Source organism: Hordeum vulgare, chromosome 3H, assembly GCF_904849725.1.
Source record: "Hordeum vulgare subsp. vulgare chromosome 3H, MorexV3_pseudomolecules_assembly, whole genome shotgun sequence".
Taxonomy (NCBI): Eukaryota; Viridiplantae; Streptophyta; class Magnoliopsida; order Poales; family Poaceae; genus Hordeum; species Hordeum vulgare.
Genome location: NC_058520.1, coordinates 565,690,072 through 565,711,082, shown reverse-complemented (window position 1 = coordinate 565,711,082; position 21,011 = coordinate 565,690,072). Strand labels below are relative to the sequence as shown.

Genomic DNA, 21,011 nt, shown 5'->3' with positions numbered 1-21,011 from the left:
TTACAGTGTTTATTCGAATTCCACCATCTAACAAGTGTCGGTTCGAAATATGGTGTCAGGGTTTTTCTGACAACATCCAACCGTTAGCAGTCTGTCTATTCTGTTAGAAGAACACGTGCTGCCATGCTGCGTAAAATGCTACATAATTCACTGTTTATTTTTCTTACCATGGCAGTACGGCCTCCCAAGAACTGTTTTATCAGCTGATATGCGAGTTACACAACAAAGTACATAATATAACAGCCATAATTGCTACCCTCCCATTACACACCATCACCTGACACTCTTGAATTAAGTCTCTTAACATCTGAAGTTGCTCCTTCAGAGTTTCAGACCATACTGATCAAAAGAATACTACCATAAGTGATAAGACCCTAGGTCTTATTCATTTCCAAATTAATAAGGAGGCATGTCCAATTTACAGGAGCTAGCATACCTAGCTTTAGCCCTCACAAACTTCATTATGTTAACGAACATCATGCTTTGCCTGGAAAAGATATGAAATCAGACTGCCAAGCAAGTACGAACGTATAACAAGACACTTGATTCAGGTGGTAAAATACACAAGAAGCAGTAGTAGTAAAGCGAAGTTACCTGTGGTCGTATTGGGAATTTGGGACCGAGATACTTGGAGATCTAGGTGACGCGGTTGTGCATGTCAGTGAAGTCTTTGCCGGTAACAAGTGTGCCCACTCCTCGGAGCGTCTTCTTCCTCAAATCAACAGAAATCACCACTTCCATCTCGTCAGTGGAGCAAGACTTGCACGGAGCAGGCACACTACATCATCATCCATGCTCATTGCAAGGAAACCCGTGGCGAGGACTGGCAGCGACGTCACGTGAGTGGGCTCATTCTCACTGATACTTCCTGACGTCCCAAGCAGCAGCTTGTGGTGCATTGGCTGGACGATGGTTTCATCGGCATCGATGGTGCAGCCGGGGCTCCAGTTCTCCCATGACAGAATCGGGATCGGCATGCTCCATGTGGTGGACCTCCAGCCATCGAAGCTGGGTTGAGGGCGTGGCTTCTGGTGGAAGTATTCCTCCTCGGCGGTCACCGCCTCCGGCCTTCTCTGCAGGTCAGTTTCCATCTCGATGTACTTATGTAGTCTTTGCTCGAGCTGATGGTGATGTCTCAGACCGGGGAGGAGCAACGCTTGTGGTAGGCGTAAGATGCGCAGTTGCCCCTGGCCGCCAGCGGCAGGCACGTCATGGAGCGCGGGATTTTCATCAAACACGTTGCAGACAAGGATGCCGCGCCAGAGGTCGACCCATCTGACCATGCCACGGGGGCCTCCAAGCTTGATCGTCTTGGTGACCTGTCGCCGCCACCAGGCACACCCTGTCCCTCCGCGGCTCTGCCACCTGCACCGTTCTGGACTACCACCCCTCAGCGGCCTCGAAGGAGCAATACAGGCAGAGCGTGAACACCACCGTCTCCTTTGAGCGTGCCGTCGTCCCTGAGCGGCATCCTGCAGGAGCAGAGTATTACCGGGATGTCATTATCAATAGTCTTAGGAATGCCGGCAACAGCAACTTTGAGACCACGCTTTCTAACCTCCTGCATTAAGATTCATGTAAACGTACACTTACAAACTTGTTTCAGCACAAAAAAAAGGTACGGCTGATTTAATATCAGCAAAAAAATGTAAGAATATACAGTTGATCTTAATATCAATATGTCATTTGATTCACATTATAAGATATAAAGGATATTATAAGCGACAAAATGTTGAGAGTAAGAGCTCTAATTCAACCAGCTTAAAGAGAGCTTTCTTATGGTTTATAGTGGAGCTTACTTCAAAAATCACTCATGCACCCCTTTGACTACCGTCACCACCAATAACATACACCTGGAGGAAAAACAAGAGAGTTAAACCAACGCACAAGCTTACAATGTTTAGGTTTGAAATAACTTGTACTCCCTCCATCCCAAAATAAGTGTCGCTGCTTTAATACTAAATTTGCACTAACTTAGTACAAAAGTTATGACACTTATTTTGGGACGGAGGGAGTATAATGCATGGGAAGAACAAAGTGATCCTCAAAGACAAAGAAGCATTTTAAAAACGATGTTGCAGCACAGCACAACCCTCTAAAGGCATCATATCCTTGCTCAACACCATCCTCCTTCCAGCATTCATCCCTTAAATTCTCAAGGAAGCATTTTAAAAACGATGTTGCAGCACAGCAAACATCATCATCTATGTAAGCATAGGTTGTTTCTAGAAGGAGGTTTGGTTTCAAGCTTAGAATAGATTTGGCACCCAGTCGCCTTGTCAAAGAAGCTAAAGGGATATATCTCCCTTTGCATCGTGGACCTAGGCGAAGTAAATCATTTGCAATGTCGCACAGAACCAATTTGACGCTTTGGTCTTCTGATGGAAGAGACGATTCAATATCCAATAGGAGATCAAAGATGAGGTGCACTTGTTTTACAGTCTGACTCAAAGGATCTTCCAGGTTGCTCCATATGATTTTTAATACACGGTTGACAACATCCCTAGAGAAAGGCTTATAGTCACCAGAGAAGTCAGTGAAATCAGCCAAAACAAATGTCTTAATCTGCTGCAGACATATTTGAGTAACTGTGAGAGCATGGAAATTGAAGTGGCTGTCAATGGGGTTCTCACAGTGCATGCAAAGCTCAGGTAAAATCCCATCATACAATACAGTCCATAAAGATCCATTTGAATGAAGCTGGCGCACGTTGTGTGCTTTCCTTGGAATAGCCGTCAAAATTCCTCTGAGCAAACATAGTCTACTCAAAACCGAGAGATCTCTGATTTCTTCACTCGGATGAAAATCAGAAAGTGCATCATGCACAGCTAGATCCTTTATATCTTCATGGTCAGGAAAGATACCAAAGAGCCCTTGAGAAATAAATCAGGAAATCTCCACGGGACTCATGAAAACCTGAATTGCAGCACAGAAGCTGACTCCAGAGGCCACCAGACAATCCCTCGAAAAGGCAGATGACTTTAGAACAATCAGTATTGTCCTAACAGCACTATCGAAGACAGCTGATGCCTTATCAAGTCTTGTAAACTTAGAAGGGTAACGCTGCAGCAAGTAGTACATACAAGACATGGCCTCTTGGCACTGTTCCATCACAATTGGAGATGGCCGGGACCCATCATCTATGTCCCTAATCACTCCATCAAGCCCGAAAAAATAGTATAAATGGTGTTTTTTCTTTAGTTCACCTGATTTATGCCACGGTACTGAATGCTATCAACAATCTTCATGGTGTCATGTCCTCCTCGTGATGAGCCAAGAATAGTTCCGCCCCTTTTGTGAATGTCATTTACACTCTTGGGGGTCAAGTCGATGGTGTTGCGAGCGTAGAAACCTCTATACCCACCCTACACAGAAATAATCATAATATTAGAAGACAGAACCAATGTAATATTGATCTCAGTTTCTTGTGAGGCCATTGTTATTTTTTTTCCTATGATTCCTAATCCCGCACATCAAAAACTTACTGTAACGCAGTCTGTAAGTGAAAAGAATCTGCTATTGATGTACAGCATAATCAACGTAACAAATTTGGTAGAATTTTTTCTCGCACTAAGTCAAAATATTGAATCCTCAAACTGACATAGATATCCATTATCCATGCTTGGTTTTGGCGTGATGCATCTTCCTAGATATCAGGTTGATGTGATTGGACAGTTGTAACAGAAACAATGTAAGTGTATACCAGTAATTCCAGGAAACAGAAAGAAGCAATATAATCCAGGGGGGAATAGCTTCTTGGTACTGAAATTTGTGATGCAATGTAATGAGAAGCGACTTACCTGAATCCCAAGTATCTTGGTGACACTGTACATGTCAGATAAGCCACATACAATTTCCCTAATTACAGTATTAAGCCCAGGGCAGAGTCCTCCACATGTGACAATACATGCATGGACCTCGTCAGGTTCAAAATAGACCTGATGGAGACAAAGAGGTTAGAGAACAATCCTTTTCTTTTGTCAGCATAAAAATGGCATGGTATACCCTTTAGCGAGGTCCAGCACGACGGAAGTGGTTTCCTCTTGGGCCATCCTTGTGAACAACAATCTGCATTGAGACGTGCAAGACGCTGAATCAAAATGAAGACTGTCTAAACCAAAGTACTTGACATGTTGTTGACAGAAAAGAAACACGAGTACACGGCGAATTTCTCAAGAATTCACCTTCTGACATACAGTGTCATCCGGATTAATGAAGTATTGCCTGCAAACAAAATATTTGGTTTTCCAGTCAGCAACAGCATATAGAGGAAGACCAGCCAGGAGCAAGTTCAGTCTTACTGGACAACAGAGTAGGCCGTGTTATCTTCGAGCGGATTTGGGTAGGTCTGTCAAATCAAACAGCGAAATGGTGACCATGATCACAAGGTAAAAGTTTATTACTATTCAGCTCAAAGTCAGAGTTGTGGATTCAACATTTGAGCACAAGACACCGGTAACCCGTAACAATGGCTAACACCGGCATCGGACTAACATAAACAGATGAGAACGCGGCCTAGCCGCCGAACCCGTAGAGGGTGCGTCCCTGCCGCTTGAGCGCGTGGACGACGTCCATGGCGGTGATGGTCTTGCGGTGGGCGTGCTCGGTGTAGGTGACGGCGTCACGGATGACGTTCTCGAGGAAGATCTTGAGAACGCCGCGGGTCTCCTCGTAGATGAGCCCAGAGATGCGCTTCAATTCGGGACGGAAGGAGTACTACATACTATATGTATATATGCATGAATCAACGAGTGTTGTCGTGGCTTTGCATTATAAGAACTGAATCAGTACTAATTATCAACCAATTGCCAAGTTAGTTATGCGCTCAGCCAGTCGGAGCTATCTAGGAAACACAACAATGTAACTAATTAAAGGAACAACGCATCATTAAGCGCCTTCCAAAGTACAAAAATGCCCGGGATCCCTACCCGTAACCCTGCAGAGATAGCCTAATAGTCCATTTCCTAACAAGGATTTCTCTTAAATACCATATTCTTTGAAATACCTGATTCCACTTTGGAGAGACCAAGGATGCCATCGATCGATTGTAACACAGCATTTCCAGAGGATAACATAAGCTCTAGCAACTGATGATGTTCTTGACCCAGTTTGGTAGTTGCAAGAAGCTCGGCTATCCTAAGGACTTCTGAAAGAGGAGATCCGATCTCATGTGACCTTGTGGCTAACATTTATTTTGCTTGCGGTGTGTCCTCTGCATTGTTGACAAGTGGAAGTACTCAATGTAATTCTGAATCAAAATGCAATAAGTCAATGCTAGAGTAAAATGTACACCATGCAAACCTGTAATATTAGGTGATCTGCTATGCTGTGTTTCCTTGGCTTTTTGAACAGCTTCCCTCACCCTTATGTCTGCCATTTTTTCTCTTGTTTTGACCTGAAGTTCAAGGAAGTAGATGCAGTTCAGAAGCGTGGAATAAAATGTAATTCAATGTAGAACGACATGAAATGAGATTCAGTTCGAAGAAATTTATTTTCAAATAAAAATGGTATCTTAGCTCATGCGGAAAATACCCTCAAACTCAAATAACAGTTTGTGAGATCACTGCACAATACTTTTCATGCGCACTATCAAAGTAGAAATCATAGAGACCAACAAGGATTGGGACGCTATTTTATTCATGGAGGCCAACATGGATGGCGATGCTATTTTATTCATGAAGACCAGCAAGAATGATGATGCTATTTATTAACGGAAACCAACAAGGATGACGATGATATTTTCACTAAAGAAAAAGGTGTACAATTGTGCACAAGAAACAAGGGAAACAAAAAACACATAATCGGTCTCGAAATAATACTGAGACCATAATAATATCTTATTATTCTCTAGATTTTGAAAGAATGGAAATTGAAGAAACATGAATATGATAGAAATGAATATAACAAATCACCTGGTATGTTATGTCCAGTGCAACATAATTCACACCGATTGTTTCCCCTATTTTACTGAAAACCGGTTCGATGTATACCACAAAGGCCTTTAGTCCGAACAATGGAGTGTTAAATAAAAACTCTCTCTTAATCGGTATACCCTTGGACATAACCTCTCTCTTGACCTTATTCATCTCATCTATACCCTCTCCTGACAATATCTCATGGTCTGTTTTACCAATAACATCCTGAAAACAAATTGTGAACCAAACAAAAATACAAATTAATTTCAGGATTAAAGAGCAGTGCACTATATGGAGCGGAAAAATCAATGGCAAAGGCATTAACCACATCCGCAAGTGCCGGAAAGTGATTAAAAATGTAGCGGTACCGTAACTCGACATCCTGAAAAGAAGAAATAAATTGTTATTATTATTACCATATATCATCAAATGTAAGGCGAAGTTGGAAAAGGAGTGGAAAAGCACTAAGGGCAGACCTGATGAGCAATCACAATCGCGGCACTTTGGAGAATCAGGTGCAAAAAATAATCGGTCCGTTTTAACATGGCAGAGAATTCCACTGCCAGTGTTTCTGGCTGAAATTTCTTGAGATATTCCCCCAGCTTCTCCTCCAACGAACGCTCCCTTTGCAAGCTTGTCCCATGCGCTTTCTCCGACCGTAGCGCTCGCCGTTTCCAGTAGGGGGCACTGTCATGCTCTGCATCTTCTTCAAGATCCTCGTCATGAGAAGGGTCATTAATCTCTTGTCTCGAACACTTGAGGGCATTGTGACGTTGGTCCTCCTCCATGATCTGCTGCTTCTTTTGCTCAATCGCTTCTCGCTGTTGGGAGAGACGACCGAGCTCAATCTCTTCTTGTGTGGGAGCGACGAAGCATTGTGCATCTCAATGGCTCCAACAACACCAGCAGCCAAGAGATCATCCAGTTACATATTAGGATAAAAGATAGTTCAGTACACACCATATTGGCATCGTGATCATCAATACCAGGAATAGAGGTGAGCACTCGTATATATGCAATCACGGCATCAAGCCATAACTATAATTCACGAATCACCATACAGAACAGGAATAACCAACCAAGTTTAACATGGCACCAGCGATGCCAAATAGCATAGCAAGTCAAAAAAGTTCTAGTGTCAGAACGATTTCGTGTATAATTTGAGGAGATTATCCGTACTAATCATAAAGATATTTAGCAAAACTGAAAAAACATCGAATGGAAATGAGATACCCATAATGGCACATCGCAGCACGATTTATAAACTACTAATCTAATCTAACTATGAACTATGACATGCTCAAAGCCTGAAGAATTTCCTCCTACAACACAAATTATACTGATAATTCTTCATGACTGCAAATCAAAAACACACTTGGTATGAAAAATCTAAGAAAGACAGTACTACCTTTGAATCAAAACAAGATACACATGATCGCACTTCGCATCACGATTTAAACCAGTAATACAATCTAACTATGAACTGTGATGTGCCCAAACCTTGAAGCATTTACTCATCACAATCCCACTGATTAATAAGTCTGCATGAGCAAATAGGAACACATTTATGTGATACGAATAGCTGAGGAAAGAAAGCACTACCTTTTAATCCGCCTGAGCATCTGCGGGCTGACCTCGGCCTCAGTATCGCCGGGTTGGATCCTCTTCCGGAGCACCTCGTTCCCCCAGCGGAGCCTGTCCATGGTTATGACCCCGCACTAGAGGATCCCCTTGGCGACGTTCTCGGCGCCAGACGCGATGGCCCTGGCGACGGCGCTGTCGTACTCCCCGACGTTGGGCGCGACGGCGGTCCAGTACGCGGCGGCCTCGACTCGCCGCGCACCCCGTCGGCCAGCCCCTCGCTGCCGGCGACGGAGTGGGCGGAGAACCTGGTGTAGGCGCCGAGCAGGGCGTCGAGGCGCGGGTCGGGGACGGAGAGCGTGAGGCCGTAGTGGAGCGGGTCGGGGGCCGGGTCGTCGGGGAGGGCGGTCAAGGCGAAGGAGAAGGAGTAGTGACGGGGGTCGAGCTTGACGGCCGCGACGTCGCGGGCCAACGGCCACTGGACGGCGCCGAGGGCCGCGATGGCGGCCAGGGAGGTGTCTCCGGCCCGGATGCGGTGGAGGGAGAGGTCGCCGGCGGGCGGCGGGTGGCTGCGCTGGGGGACTCGCAGCAGCACGTCCTTCGACGGCGCCGACGCGTCGGGGGTGGCCGGGGACCGCGGGATCTCGACCGGCGGCAGCGGCTTTGGCGATGAGGAACTGCTCGGCGTGGACAGGACCGATCTGGGGCGAGAGGTGGGGGAGACTGGGAGAGGGACGTGTGACGTGGGAGGAGGAGGTCGACGAACTTTTTTTTTTCTTTCTTAGCGTTTTTCTTTACGTGTGCGTGGGAAGAGGAGGTCTAACGAAGAAAATGTGGGATGCTAGCAAGGGGATCTGTTGGTCGAACCATCACGACGACGACAGATCCCCTTTAATAGTAGAGATATTGAAGCGGAACTATGAAAGGCCTGAGCCCAGTAAAGCCCACACACACGCACACGCCGGACGTAATGACCAAATGCTTTAAAAAAATTACCCTTCTCTGTTTACTTATTTGGGAGCTTGCCATGAACAATTCATGGAGCCGCTGACCCCGAGCTAGCAGTGGAGTGGATCCTGAAGTAGTCGAGCACGTCCTCTCTGCTGGCAGCGGCGGCGCTGTATGCCTTGATGAACTCGCTGAACTCGAACTCCCTGAACCTCGCGGGTCCCGTCGACTCGTTCACCATCTCCGGGGCCGGCCCGATGCGGCACTCCATCTTGGGCATGACGAGGGTCACCACCGACAGCCTCGCCGCGTCGGCCTTCGTGACGGCGCGGTGTTCCACGCTGGCCAGGAGCCCGTTGGTGATGATCTCCATCTGGTGGCCCAGGTTGACGACGAAGGCGCCGGGGACGGGGCGGACCAGGAGCCACCGCCCGCCGTGCCTCGCCTGCAGCCCGGCGACGTCGCCCTGGGAGAGCACGGTGATGAGGTGCCGGTCGCAGTGCGGGAGGAGGCCCAGCGTCAGGCTCGGGTCCGGGCACGGCGGGTAGTAGTTGACGTTCATCTGGGTGTTGCCGCTGCTGAGGTCGCCGGCAAAGAATCCGTCGTCGAGGCCGAGCCCCTCCGCGATGAGCCGGAGCAGCGTCTGTGCCAGCTCGTGCACCGCGGCGGAGTACTCAGCGAGGGCGCCCCTGAAGCTTCCCGGCTTGTCCGGCCACTCCCGGACGTGCTCGTCGGTGACGGGGTGGCAGGTGATCTTGAGGTAGTCGAGCCAGTAGCGGTCCCCGTTCCGGTCGTAGGGGGTGCTGGAGGACACGCGGAAGTGCTTGCTCAGGTCGTCGGACCGGTACGGCAGCTTCTCCGCCGCCGGCATCGCGAAGAACCCCGCCGCCGCCTCGCGGAACCCCTGCACCACGTCCTCCGACACGCCGTGGTTCACCACCTATATATGCATGGAAAGAGAAAGATCGACCAAGTCAATCAGCTCAGCTCAAGCAACGTGCATTCCGTACCAAAGTGTGAATCAACACTTGAACAGACGTGCCTGGAAGATGCCGAACTCCTTGGAGGCCTTGATGATCTCGGCGGCGATCAGGTGGCGCCGACGGCCGTCGGAAACGGCGGCACCGTGGAGGTCGATGACCGGTGGGACGACATGGGAGCTGGGCCCGTCGTCGAGGACGGAGGGGCGCTTCTCCGGGGGCAACACGTACTTGTCCGGCACGGAGGTGTGCGCCGGGCAATCTGACAGCAACTCCATCTCTGCCTCCGATCGAGACCTCTCTTCTCGCTTGCTGGCTGGCTGGTTAGAAGAGTGCGATATATAGGGGGCCTCCTTCCGCACACCCCCCTTAAAAATATTGAAAAGATCGCGTGGAACATGTGGTTAACAAGACCACAATTCACAAAAATATGGAAAAGGAAAAGGAATATTCCATCTAATAAAATACATAGATTTTGTAGCCTTATTAGCAGGATACGACGTTCGATCCTATTTTTTTAACAGATATGTCGATCCTTATTTGGTTGCATCTTCTATTTTGTTGAGTTGTTTCTCAATTTTACATCATGAATGTGCTGGTCACTAGCCATCATTCATGTGGCGTTATGGCATCTTCAACGCTCACCCCGTAAACCGCATACGTCTGCGGATCAGGGGCCAATCCACGGACACAATGTGAGAGCGGTCATTTAAATACATTTCAAACACTATTTAAACTAACCGGACTAAATTTAGTCAAACATGAAGGAATTCATTAAATTTCAATCATAATTTACATAAACGACGGATATTTCGGTTGTTCTACTGAAAACTAAAAGAACCTACAAGTTATACGAGATGACCACCTGGTATTATACGAGATGGCCACCACCCCGTAAACTGGACCCGACCGCACCATCGTCGCCATTCATGTCAACGTCCCTCCAACGACGGTAGGGCACCGGTGGGCCGCGGCCGCTTTTTCCGGTCACAGCCTAGCGCTTGTGGAGAAGTCACTCCGCTTCCTCCTGCAGCCACAGCTAACACCAACGGCGCACTGCAGCCCTCACGGCGGCCTTGCCCATGCCGGTATTGGCGGGCGAGTCGCAAAGCAACCACTCCTAGCTGATCTTGTTGGCGAGCTCACCATCAAGGCAGCGGCAACGCCTGGCGAGCGTCTCCACGGTGGGGACAGAGTGGTCGAGGGCCCAGCGGTGGTGAGGTCCGAGTCATTGCGGACCATTCCGGCATTGTGTCCGACTTGGAGAATGCGAAGTAGTGGGCGGTGTTACGCCGCTCGTAGCGCGCATGTTGCCTCGCCATCCGCTCCTCCTCGGGAACGATCGCCCTCGGGCCCGAGGGACCGCCACCACCAAAGGCTCCGAGGTAGTGGAGGATGCGGCCTCGTGCCTTGGTGATCGCGGGGGGTAACTTGCCCTTGACAAACTTTCCACAATGGTTGTAGTGGTGCGCCGACGAAGGCTCATCAATACGGCCGTAGTGGCTTTGCACCGGTGGCGACGCCGACTCCTCCCTCCCATGGTGCCAGATATGAACTCCATGGTTGTGTGGCAAGGACAACGACTCCTCCTTGACACGACATACGATCTGGACGCCACCGTGGTTGCGCTGGGTGATGGGGGGCAGGCTCCTCCTTCACCCGGGGGAGAGAGGACACTAGCTCCCGCTTCACGCGGTAGGAAGACAGGGGCGATGACTCCTCCATGAACGCACACGACGGGAAGGTGGCATCTGGATCATCTGACGGAGCGATTGCTCCGTCATGAGCTCCATGTGATAAACGAAATCCCCGTCCTTTAGGACGACCTCCACGAGAAGGCATGACAACTGCTACTTCTGCGGCGGCGCCTTATCCTCCTCGTCATCGAAGGAGATGAGGATCTCCTCCTTGCCCGAGGAGCAGTCCATCGTGGATGCCGACGGTCCGAAAAAGCGAGGGCGGCGAAGCCATGAGCTGCATGGCGAAGAACTGCCGCCACCTTCGCTTTCCGGCATAGAGAACCATGACTTTAGCATCACTGGAGTTGGAGATGCTCGAAAAGGAGGAGAGGCTAGCTAGGGGAGGAGGCTGGGCTCAAAGAGGTAGCGTGAATGTGGGCATCGCCAGCGCACAGCTTAAATAAACATGGTCTAAAGAGCATGTTGATTAAGTGGCCACGTCGGCCACGTACGAACCATCCAATCTGGCGTGTCCTAAGAGCAACTCTAAAAGACCCCTTATAAACAGTTGCCCCTTAAAAATCCGGCGATTATACGAGTTTGTTCCTTTTTGGGACCAGACCAGAGCTTGTATAGTCACCCCGGCCCATAAAACTTAAACAGTGGCCCAGACTCCCCCACCCCCATCGCACACTATAACTACGGGCTCACGACAGATTTATGGGGTGAAACCCTGTCCCAGCGTTGCCGCAATCTCCCTCTCTCCGTTCTCGCTTTGTCGCCGCCGGTGACTCCATTCCGCCGCCGCACTACACCATGTGGCGCGGGATATGCAGCTCGGGCCGCCACACCGACGGTGGCAATGACTTCGAGTAGCAGCGGTGTGTCACCTCCGATGCCGTAAGGAATCACCTCGCGAGGAAATACACGAACCGCGGCCTAGAGCTGCCGCTGTTGCTCCTCCGTCGCGAGACAGGGGAGTTCGGCCACAGGAAGGCGCTCCTCCGGCGCGGGAAGCTCCTTCGTCGGTGCCTCGAGCTCGTGGATGCGGCTCACGTCGCTCAAAAGAGAGCGGGAGGAGCTCCCACCGCTCCGCGCGATGAAGACAGAGTCAGAGCGGCGGGGCGTCATCGGGCTGGAGGATTACCTCCTCGAGAGAATGCGGACGCCATTGAGGCGGCCATCATCGTGCGCTCAATGTGGGAGGAGGAGGAGATGAAGACTGAGCTCCTCCACCGCCGCAAAATTGCCACCGCAACCCCCCACCTCCTCCTCGGTTCCGATGAACCAAATTTTGTAAATTAGGGTTACGGTGGCGTTTGGCCTCCAAATATTATTTGGACAAATTTCTAGTTTGTATGACTTTTGAAGATGATCAATTACTATAAACTATTTCAATTTCAACGTGTGAAAGTGCGATTTTAAATTTTGCGGGTTCATATTTTGTTTCGAACCGTAGATGCGGTATAAGGATGTGCGATATGAAGGGTGTGCTAGAGATGGTCTAACATCGGAACTGCAACTTATTTCCCTCACAGCACGCGCCCCATTTACGATTTCTTCCTCTCTTGTCCATCTCTCTCTGCACGGTGTTTTCTTCATCTCACGTTGTGGACTTCATGCAAGCATGCGGAGAATGCATCAAGGACAAGGCGATGCATGCTAATGCTAGGTTGGGAAGTCGATTCACGATTGGTTTTAGAAGTAAGACCGGTGTCATGTACGTCTAGTGCCAGCCCCGCCATGTACGTGAATGTTGCTTTGATAAAACGCATGTATGTCATTCATTTCCACCCTACCCCACATGTGAAGTTATTTGGTTCTGAACTGTACCCATTAACGAGCGTTACCTGATTGATGGTGGAACATATTTAGAGCAAGGCTGGTAGCACAACCAACAATTGTCGACTCCCTTATTGTATGACTGGGTCCATACCATACCAAAGGGCAAAGTCGATCAGAACTGAGGCCATACTGTTGGCTTTTGAACGTGCGTATGCAGCTGTACAGGCGTGCCTACGCGATTCTTGCTTCGGCCGGCTACTTGACGGAACTTGCGTAACTAGCGACACGAATAAAACTGATCGATGGATTTGATGGCTAAAGGCCCGTGTCGAGCCTTTGCTTTGTATGGCTTTTCGTTTTTCTGGTGTTACAATCAACACCCCTAGGGTGTCTTTTATACACGTCCACAAGGGACTATGGAAATAGACTAGGACTAGGAATCCTAATACTACTAGGACTCGGTTTGGCTTTCTTTCCTAATCCTACATGAGCAACATGATTAACATCTACATTCACCTCCTTAATCTTGTTGCTTGACTTCACTTCTTGCACTCCGACTTTCCTCCTCATCTCGATGAACTTCTGTCGACCGAGGGACTTGGTGAAAATATCGGCAAGTTGGTCTTTCGTGTTCACATGTTGAACCTCGATCAACCCTTCTTCAATGCACTCCCGGATATGGTGGAACCGGGTATCTATGTGCTTGCTCCTTTCGTGATGAACCGGATTTTTGCACAACGAGATTGCAGCTTGGTTATCGATCTTCAGTGACACCTTCTGCACCTCCCGCTTTGCAAGAATAGCTAGGAGTCTTCTCAGCCACACTGCTTGACAAGCCGCCGTGCTTGCCACTATGTATTCTGCCTCGCATGAAGACAGTGCCACCACCTTTTGCTTCTGAGAATTCCAGCTAATCGGATTCGGGCCAAGGTAGAAAACCATGCCCGTTGTGCTCTTTCGGTCATCAACATCACCTGCCATGTCGCTATCTGAATATCCACGAAGGATCAATCCTTCATTTCCCTTTCTGTACGTGCAACCAAGATTAATGGTGCCTTTCACATAGCGCAAGATTTGATTGACCGCGCTCATGTGCTCGGTTGTCGGATTCTCCATGAAACGACTCACGATCCCGACTGAATAAGCCAAGTCAGGTCGGGTATGCACCAAATATCTTAGGCTGCCCACAACGCTTCGATACATTGTGGTGTCCACCGGCGGATTTGAGCTACGCTTGCTCAACTTGTGATGTTGGTCCATTGGAACTTGTGTCGCGTAGCAATCTGACATGCCACACTTGTCCAATAACTTGACCGCGTAAGCCGATTGACATAGGGAAATCTCTCCGGAGCTTTGCTTCACTTCGATGCCCAAGTAATAGCTGAGTAATCCCAGATCACTCATGCTAAACTTGTTCTTCATTTGCGCCTTGAAACGTTCAATTTCTTGTACGCTATCTCCGGTGATAATCAGATCATCGACATAAACTCCAACTAGCAGGTTTGAGCCTTTGGAGTTCTTTGTATAGACTGCGTGCTCGAGGGGACATCTCTTGAACCCGAGCGAGACCAGACTTCGGTCTAACTTTGAGTTCCAAGCTCTTGGCGCTTGCTTTAACCCGTAAAGTGCCTTCTTGAGCTTGTAAACTTTCCCTTCTTCGCCTTTCTTCTCGTAGCCGAGGGGTTGTTCCACGTACACTTCTTCTGTGAGATCGCCGTTGAGGAAAGCGGATTTAACATCCATATGATGAACCTTCCAATCCTCTTGTGCTGCCAAAGCTAGGAGCACTCTCACCGTCTCGATTCGAGCAACCGGTGCAAACACCTCATCATAGTCAACTCCTTGACGTTGTACGTAGCCCTTTGCAACGAGTCTTGCCTTGTACTTCACAATGGCACCCTCCGTGTCCTTCTTTAACTTGTAAACCCACTTCAAACCTATTGTCTTTTGGTTTGGAGGTCGGGTTGCCAAAGTCCACGTGCCATTGCTCTCAATTGCCTTCATCTCCTCATCCATGGCGTGCGTCCAGCTAGAACTTTTGCTCGCCTCTATGAAGTTCGCCGGCTCCTCAACTCCGAACAGACATAGTCCGGAGTACTCGAGCGTAACTGGCTTTGTGTACTTGTAGACTTTCTTGAGGGTCTTGTAGCGACGAGGCCCTGAGGAGTCCGTTGTGGCTTGCGAAGGAGACGACACAAATTGTGTCAGTGTTGATGCACTTGAGGAAGACGGCTGAGACCTTGGTGTGTCATCGACATCCGTGTCGTCGGCGTAGTCGTCGTGACCGTGACCATCATCTTGATTGTCGTCGTCACTATGCGCCTCGTTGTCGATGTTGTCGTCGAGATCTCCGCCTGTGTCGTGCACGGCGTTGTCGCTATCTCCTTGCGACCTATGCGCGTCGTCGTCGGTGTCGGCACCATGATGATCACTACCATTGTGGTCACCTTGGTTGGGTGTCTTGCGAATCACCTGGACATCCTCCCCTGCATCATCATCAGTTGGAAATTCAACTGCAAATATGTTACTGTTTGGAGCATCGTCGGCTGCGGCGCTCCAATTCCACGCTTGGTTTTCTTTAAACACGACGTCGCGTGAAATCCGTAGACGCTTGGTTTGTGGATCGTAGAAACGGTATGCCTTGGTGCCAGAACTGCTCTCGTATCCGATGAACACCATCTTGGTGCTACGATCGGCAAGCTTTGAGAGGTGCGGCTCCGCCGTCTTCACATGTGCCACGCATCCGAATGTCCGTAGATGAGACACATTCGGCTTACGTCCGTAAATTGCTTCATACGGAGTCTTGCCGATCACCGCCTTCGTTGGAGCCCGGTTGAGAAGATAGACCGCCGTCGAGACAGCTTCTCCCCAAAAAGTCCCTGGCAGGTTCTTGCTCTTGAGTAAACTCCTTGCCATGTCAACAACGGTTCGATTGCGCCTTTCAACGACCCCATTCTGCTGCGGCGTGTAAGGTGCCGTGAGGAACCTCTTTATGCCAATCTTCTCGCAGTAGTCGTTGAACTCATTCGACGTAAACTCTCCGCCGCGATCTGTCCGTAGAGCGCGAACCTTCAGCTTGTGTTCCATCTCTGTTGCAGCCTTCAATTTCTTGAACGCTTCAAACGCCTCATCTTTAGATCGTAGGAGAATGACCCACATATATCTCGAGTAGTCGTCTACCACAAGGAAGAAATACTTCTTTCCAGCGTGAGTTGCCGGGGTGATAGGGCCACATAGATCACCATGGAGCAGCTCGAGTGCATCACTTGCACGATAGGTAGACTGAGCAGGGAATGGCCTGCGGTGCTATTTCCCAACCAAGCACCCGTCACATACTCGATCAACATGGTCGATAACTGGCATCCCGGATACCATCTCCATCTTTGACATCTTCTTCAAGGCGTAGAAGTTAACGTGTCCAAATCTAGCATGCCATAACCACGAATCATCATCACTCTTGGCGAGCCAACACTCTGGTTGAGATTGATCAAGGTTGAGGATATAGAGCCTATTCCGTGTGCGATTAACACGAGCTAGCACGTTTCGGAGGTTGTCGAAGATCGTCATCACTCCACTCTCTATATTCACCTTGCATCCATTCTCGTCAAGCTTCCCAATAGAGATGATGTTGTTGCGCAGCCGTGGGATGTAGTACACTCCGGTGAGTATGCGATGTTCGCCTGTGAGACCCTCAAAGGGGACAGATCCTTGCCCGCAAATCTCCACAGCTGAACCATCACCGAACTTGACCGAGCCTTCAACATCGTATTCCAGCTCGAGGAATTTCTCCTTGCACCCCGTCATGTGGTTACTGGCACCCGTGTCGAGATACCACGACACGTTCTGATCACCGGATAACTTTGGTGTCACTTTTTCCTCATGAAGTAGCACCTTCCGGCTTGGTTTTACAACCACCGTTTCAGCGAGATCACAAACTTCGGCCATCAGAAGACCTGGACCTTCGTCTTCCTGCTTTGCCAAATTTGCCTTGATCTCCCGCTTGTTAGGCTTTGGACAATCCTTCGCAAAGTGACCCATCTTATTGCAGTTATAGCACTTGACCTCGGACAAGTCCAAGTTCCGTGGTTTCTGCTCTTTAGATTGGCCCGCCTTACCACGACCTTGTGGTTTGCCTTTTCCTTTGCCTTTTCCGGTTTGTCCATCGCCCTTCGTGTTGTTTGAGCCTTCGCCACCGTCACGCCTTCCTTTGCTACTTGGGGCCTCCCAATCTGCGCGCGAGTACATGAGTTGGTCACTACCTCCTCCTTTGCCTTTTCGACAGCCACGAGCATTCTCTTCCCACGTCCGCAGGCGTCCGATCGCCTCCGTTATGGTCATGTCGTCGATGTCGTAAAGCTGCTCGAGCGTGCCGATGATGTACGTGAATTTATCAATCACTGAACTGAAAAACTTCTCCACGATCTCGGTCTCCTCGAGCTTTGAACCAAGCGCGCGGATCTCTCCCACCAGAGTAGTAAGACGCATGGCATAGTCGTTCACCGATTCAGTTTCCTCCATCTGCAACTTGTGAAATTGGCGCTTCAGCACTTGTGCCCTTGCCTTGGTGACGCGATCTTCTCCGATCCTCATCTCCTTGAGTGCGTTCCACGCCTCTCTTGCCATCTCGAACTCCGCCAATGTCATCAGCACGGAATCCGGCACAGACTGGGCTATGGCGGCCATAGCACCTTCGTCAGACTCGTCATCGACGTCGTCGTCCGTGATTGCCTGCCACACTCGAAGGGTTCGGAGAATAATCTTCATCTTCACCGCCCACACGCCGTAGTTGGCGTCGGTGAGCATCGGGTACTGGATGGGGATGTTGCGATGCGCGTGGACGTTAGCGCCGCTCGTTCCTCCACCACTGGTTGCTGACTTGACGCCCTTCTTCACCTTGTCGCCGTTCTTGTTCGCCTTGGCACCGCCTTTGCCGGACTTGACCGACTCAACGTCGCTGTCCGTCATCGTAGATCGTAGATCGTCGAGGCTCTAGATACCAAGTGTTGGCTTTTGAACGTGCGTATGCAGCTGTACAGGCGTGCCTACGCGATTCTTGCTTCGGCCGGCTACTTGACGGAACTTGTGTAACTAGCGACACGAATAAAACTGATCGATGGATTTGATGGCTAAAGGCCCGTGTCGAGCCTTTGCTTTGTATTGCTTTTCATTTTTCTGGTGTTACAATCAACACCCCTAGGGTGTCTTTTATACACGTCCACAAGGGACTATGGAAATAGACTAGGACTAGGAATCCTAATACTACTAGGACTCGGTTTGGCTTTCTTTCCTAATCCTACATGAGCAACATGATTAACATCTACACATACAGCAGGCGATCAAACAGATTTTACTTCTTCCTTCCAACTATATAAGCAGACCATGTACTTACTACAGCACAGAGCATATTTCACAGCGACTTTTAACCAAACTGCGAAGGTGAAGGACTCCCAACACACCACATGTTTCACTGGCAACTAGTCAGGAGATGGCTGGACAAAGCACGAAACGGAGCCTACGTATGATATTCTAGGACAAGGCAACGCAGAAGCGGCAGACCACGCCTAGTAGTGCACATGCTTCGGCAAAGGAAAAGGTGGAACATCCGGCCACTTGGATCGCAACATCGCCATGGAGCTCACTTCATAAGCATACACATGCCCCTCACAACCATCCTCGCTTCATCATCAAGCTCGTCCTCGTACACACCATCAAGGTAGCGGGAGGGATCGCAGTAGTAGTGTCGATGAATACTCACAACATATGTCATAGGTAGGCTAAAGTCGGTGAGAACCGAAGGGATAAAGGTGGGCGCTCGGAACGAGGTTGGTACACGCATGGGACGCACGATGTACCCAGGTTCAGGGCTCTCCGTAGAGATAATACCCCTAATCCTGCTTGTGTGTTTGATGTATGGGAACAGAGTACAATGTGGCTCCTGGAGCTGTGTTGGGAGGAGGAAGAGGGGAGCAGCCGGCTCGTCTCTACCTCGCTCTCTGTTGGTTGGTGAGTGTGTAGTGTTGAATGACTGGCAAGTGATCGATCCCTGTGCATGGGGGCGGCCGGGGGGTTTTATAGACGAACCCGCCGGCCTACAATATGGATAAAGGGTACAAGTGTGGGACCCGGCTGGCTGCTTCGTCGACTGGCCAGGGGCCCACAAGGGTCTTGTCTTGTCGATGAGGGGCCCGCCGGCTGCATGGTCTCGTTTACCTGTGGGACCCTTCGGCTGGCCAATGGGGTTCCCATGTAAGGTTGACGCTGAGTACGCGATGTACGTCAAGCGTCGCCCCGCGAGATTCTTCATGGGCAGGCAGTACGACCGCCTTCACTGTTCCCCACGCCGAGTGTAGTAATGGAGTGGGAGTGTGACGGTCCGACATCAGGCTAGGTGATGGATCAGAGCCGGGGTAGGTCAGCGGCATGGCCGCCGACGCTCGTACCTGTCGGGCGCCCCGATCCAGTACATTTGCTGATGCGTAGCTACCTTTAATCGTGAGGTCCTTTCATGACGTACGATCTGATGTGACTGGTGATCCTCGGCCGGCTAGCCTGCTTGGTTAGCCGGCTCGTGGGTGGCCGCCACCTCCCCAGTCCGGCTGGCGGGACCAGGCCGGCTCTGAAGGGGAGGCCGCCTCCGTTCTAGCCGGCAGGGGATGTCGGGCCAGCCAGAAAGGTGGCCGCCTCGTCTTCCAGCCGGCAGGGGATGCCTAGCCGGTCAGAAGACTTGTGCCTTGGGAATCTCCCTATCTTCATGTCCATTGGGCCGGAAATGAAGGAGCAGGCTTGATGAGCCTACCCCGGGGTTATCCCCCCGACAGTAGTCCCCGAAGCTGGCGAGGTCTGCTGCCTGCGGGCGGGCGGCCTCACCGGCTTGTTGTCTTGTCTTGATATTTTGGCTGTTGTTTGCGTTGAAGGACGCCGACTTCGGAGCCGGGCAGCTTCGAAGCGACGCTTCGGTCCAGTCGTAACTGGCCCGGGGAGCGCCACGTGCCAGGCCCCGCCTGGCATAATGATGGCGATTACTGCTTGACGGGACCGGGCTTGGACCCTGGGTCCCGCCACAACGCCCCCTCGGCCTCCGCCCGGGAGATCTTCTGCGATTTACTCCGCGACGGTTGGGCTTAGGGGAGCGTTACCGCCCGTAATACGCGGAATTAATGGGGCCCGGCGCGCACCGGATCCCATCCCCACGATGCTTCGTGGGGTTTAAATGGGACGCGAGGGTTTCGAGGAGGCCATTCGCCCCCTCTTCTCGCCCCGCTCCGTGCCTTCTTCCTCCTTGCGTCCTGAGAAGAAGAGCTCGCGCCCTTCGTCTCCTTCTTCTTTGCTGCCGAGACCTCCTCCGCCCGCTTCGAGCTCTCGCCACCCGTAGCCATGGCCGGGGGATCTTCTTCGAAGAGGTCGTCGGCACAGCAGGCGTCCTTGCAGGGGGCCTGGCTAGGCAGCGATGTCGATGCGGGGCTCATCGACGCGCTCCTTCATCATCGGCTGCTGCCCCCGGCCTCCCAAGTGTCGGTGCGCCTTCCTGGCTCCGAGGCCTCTCCCGCACCTGTCGCGGGAGAGGTGGTGGTCTTCGCCGAGCATTTCTACCGGGGTTTCGGGCTCCCGGCTAGCTCTTTCTTCGCCGAGTGGCTCCAGTTCTTCGGCCTGCAGCCGCATCATCTGGCGCCGAACGCCATACTGCAGTTGGTCGCCTTCGTGGTCCTGTGCGAGGGCTTCGTGGGGATTGAGCCTCGCGTCGATCTGTGGCGCAGCTTGTTCTTCTTCAAGCAGCAATTCATCGCCATGGAGAAATCCAAGGTGGAGAAGCTCAAGGGGCCGCGCCCCATGACGCCGTGCGGGGCCGCGTTGGTGCATCATCGCCCGAAGTCCGGCTTCCCCCAGATGCCTTTGCAAGACTCCATCAAGCATTGGCAGAAGGGGTTCTTCTATGTGAGGAGCACCGACCCGGCCCAGGACGCCCTTAACATGCCCCCGTTCGCCATCGCCCCTCCGACGCGGTAGAACTGGGACGCGAAGACCCCCAAGCCGCATCCTAAGGTGGCGCCCGTTCACGCCCACCTCGATATCTTGAGGGAGAGCGGCCTCCTCGGCCGCGACCTTCTCGCCGCCATGGTGGTCCG

At 50.8% G+C, this 21,011-nt stretch overlaps 1 protein-coding gene, 1 long non-coding RNA gene and 2 pseudogenes across 2 annotated transcripts; all 4 read right to left on the bottom strand.

Annotated features, from left to right (window-relative positions):
- Positions 1-1,390: 1,390 nt before the first annotated feature.
- LOC123442043 lies at positions 1,391-4,204 on the bottom strand (annotated as a pseudogene).
- A 1,847-nt stretch (positions 4,205-6,051) lies between these two features.
- Positions 6,052-6,409, bottom strand: LOC123440638. The gene is made up of 3 exons (XR_006630338.1): positions 6,392-6,409; positions 6,284-6,297; positions 6,052-6,140 (listed from the first exon to the last, which is right to left on the bottom strand). It is a non-coding gene; the product is annotated as an uncharacterized LOC123440638 (long non-coding RNA).
- Positions 6,410-7,386: 977 nt separating this feature from the next.
- Positions 7,387-8,525, bottom strand: LOC123442042 (annotated as a pseudogene).
- On the bottom strand, positions 8,254-9,741 carry LOC123440637 (2'-deoxymugineic-acid 2'-dioxygenase-like). Its single transcript, XM_045117200.1, has 2 exons — positions 9,487-9,741; positions 8,254-9,384 (listed from the first exon to the last, which is right to left on the bottom strand). The coding sequence occupies exons 1-2, from the start codon at positions 9,700-9,702 to the stop codon at positions 8,533-8,535; spliced, it is 1,068 nt and encodes a 355-aa protein (XP_044973135.1). The 5' UTR covers positions 9,703-9,741; the 3' UTR covers positions 8,254-8,532.
- Between the last annotated feature and the right edge of the window lie 11,270 nt (positions 9,742-21,011).

What these genes read in the sequence shown, in the direction of transcription:
- LOC123440637 (XM_045117200.1), bottom strand. Translation starts at nt 9,702, where the DNA reads ATGGAGTTGCTGTCAGATTGCCCGGCGCACACCTCCGTGCCGGACAAG. An exon ending in AGGAGTTCGGCATCTTCCAG is followed by an intron (nt 9,385 to 9,486) that starts GCACGTCTGTTC and finishes ATGCATATATAG; the next exon opens with GTGGTGAACCACGGCGTGTC.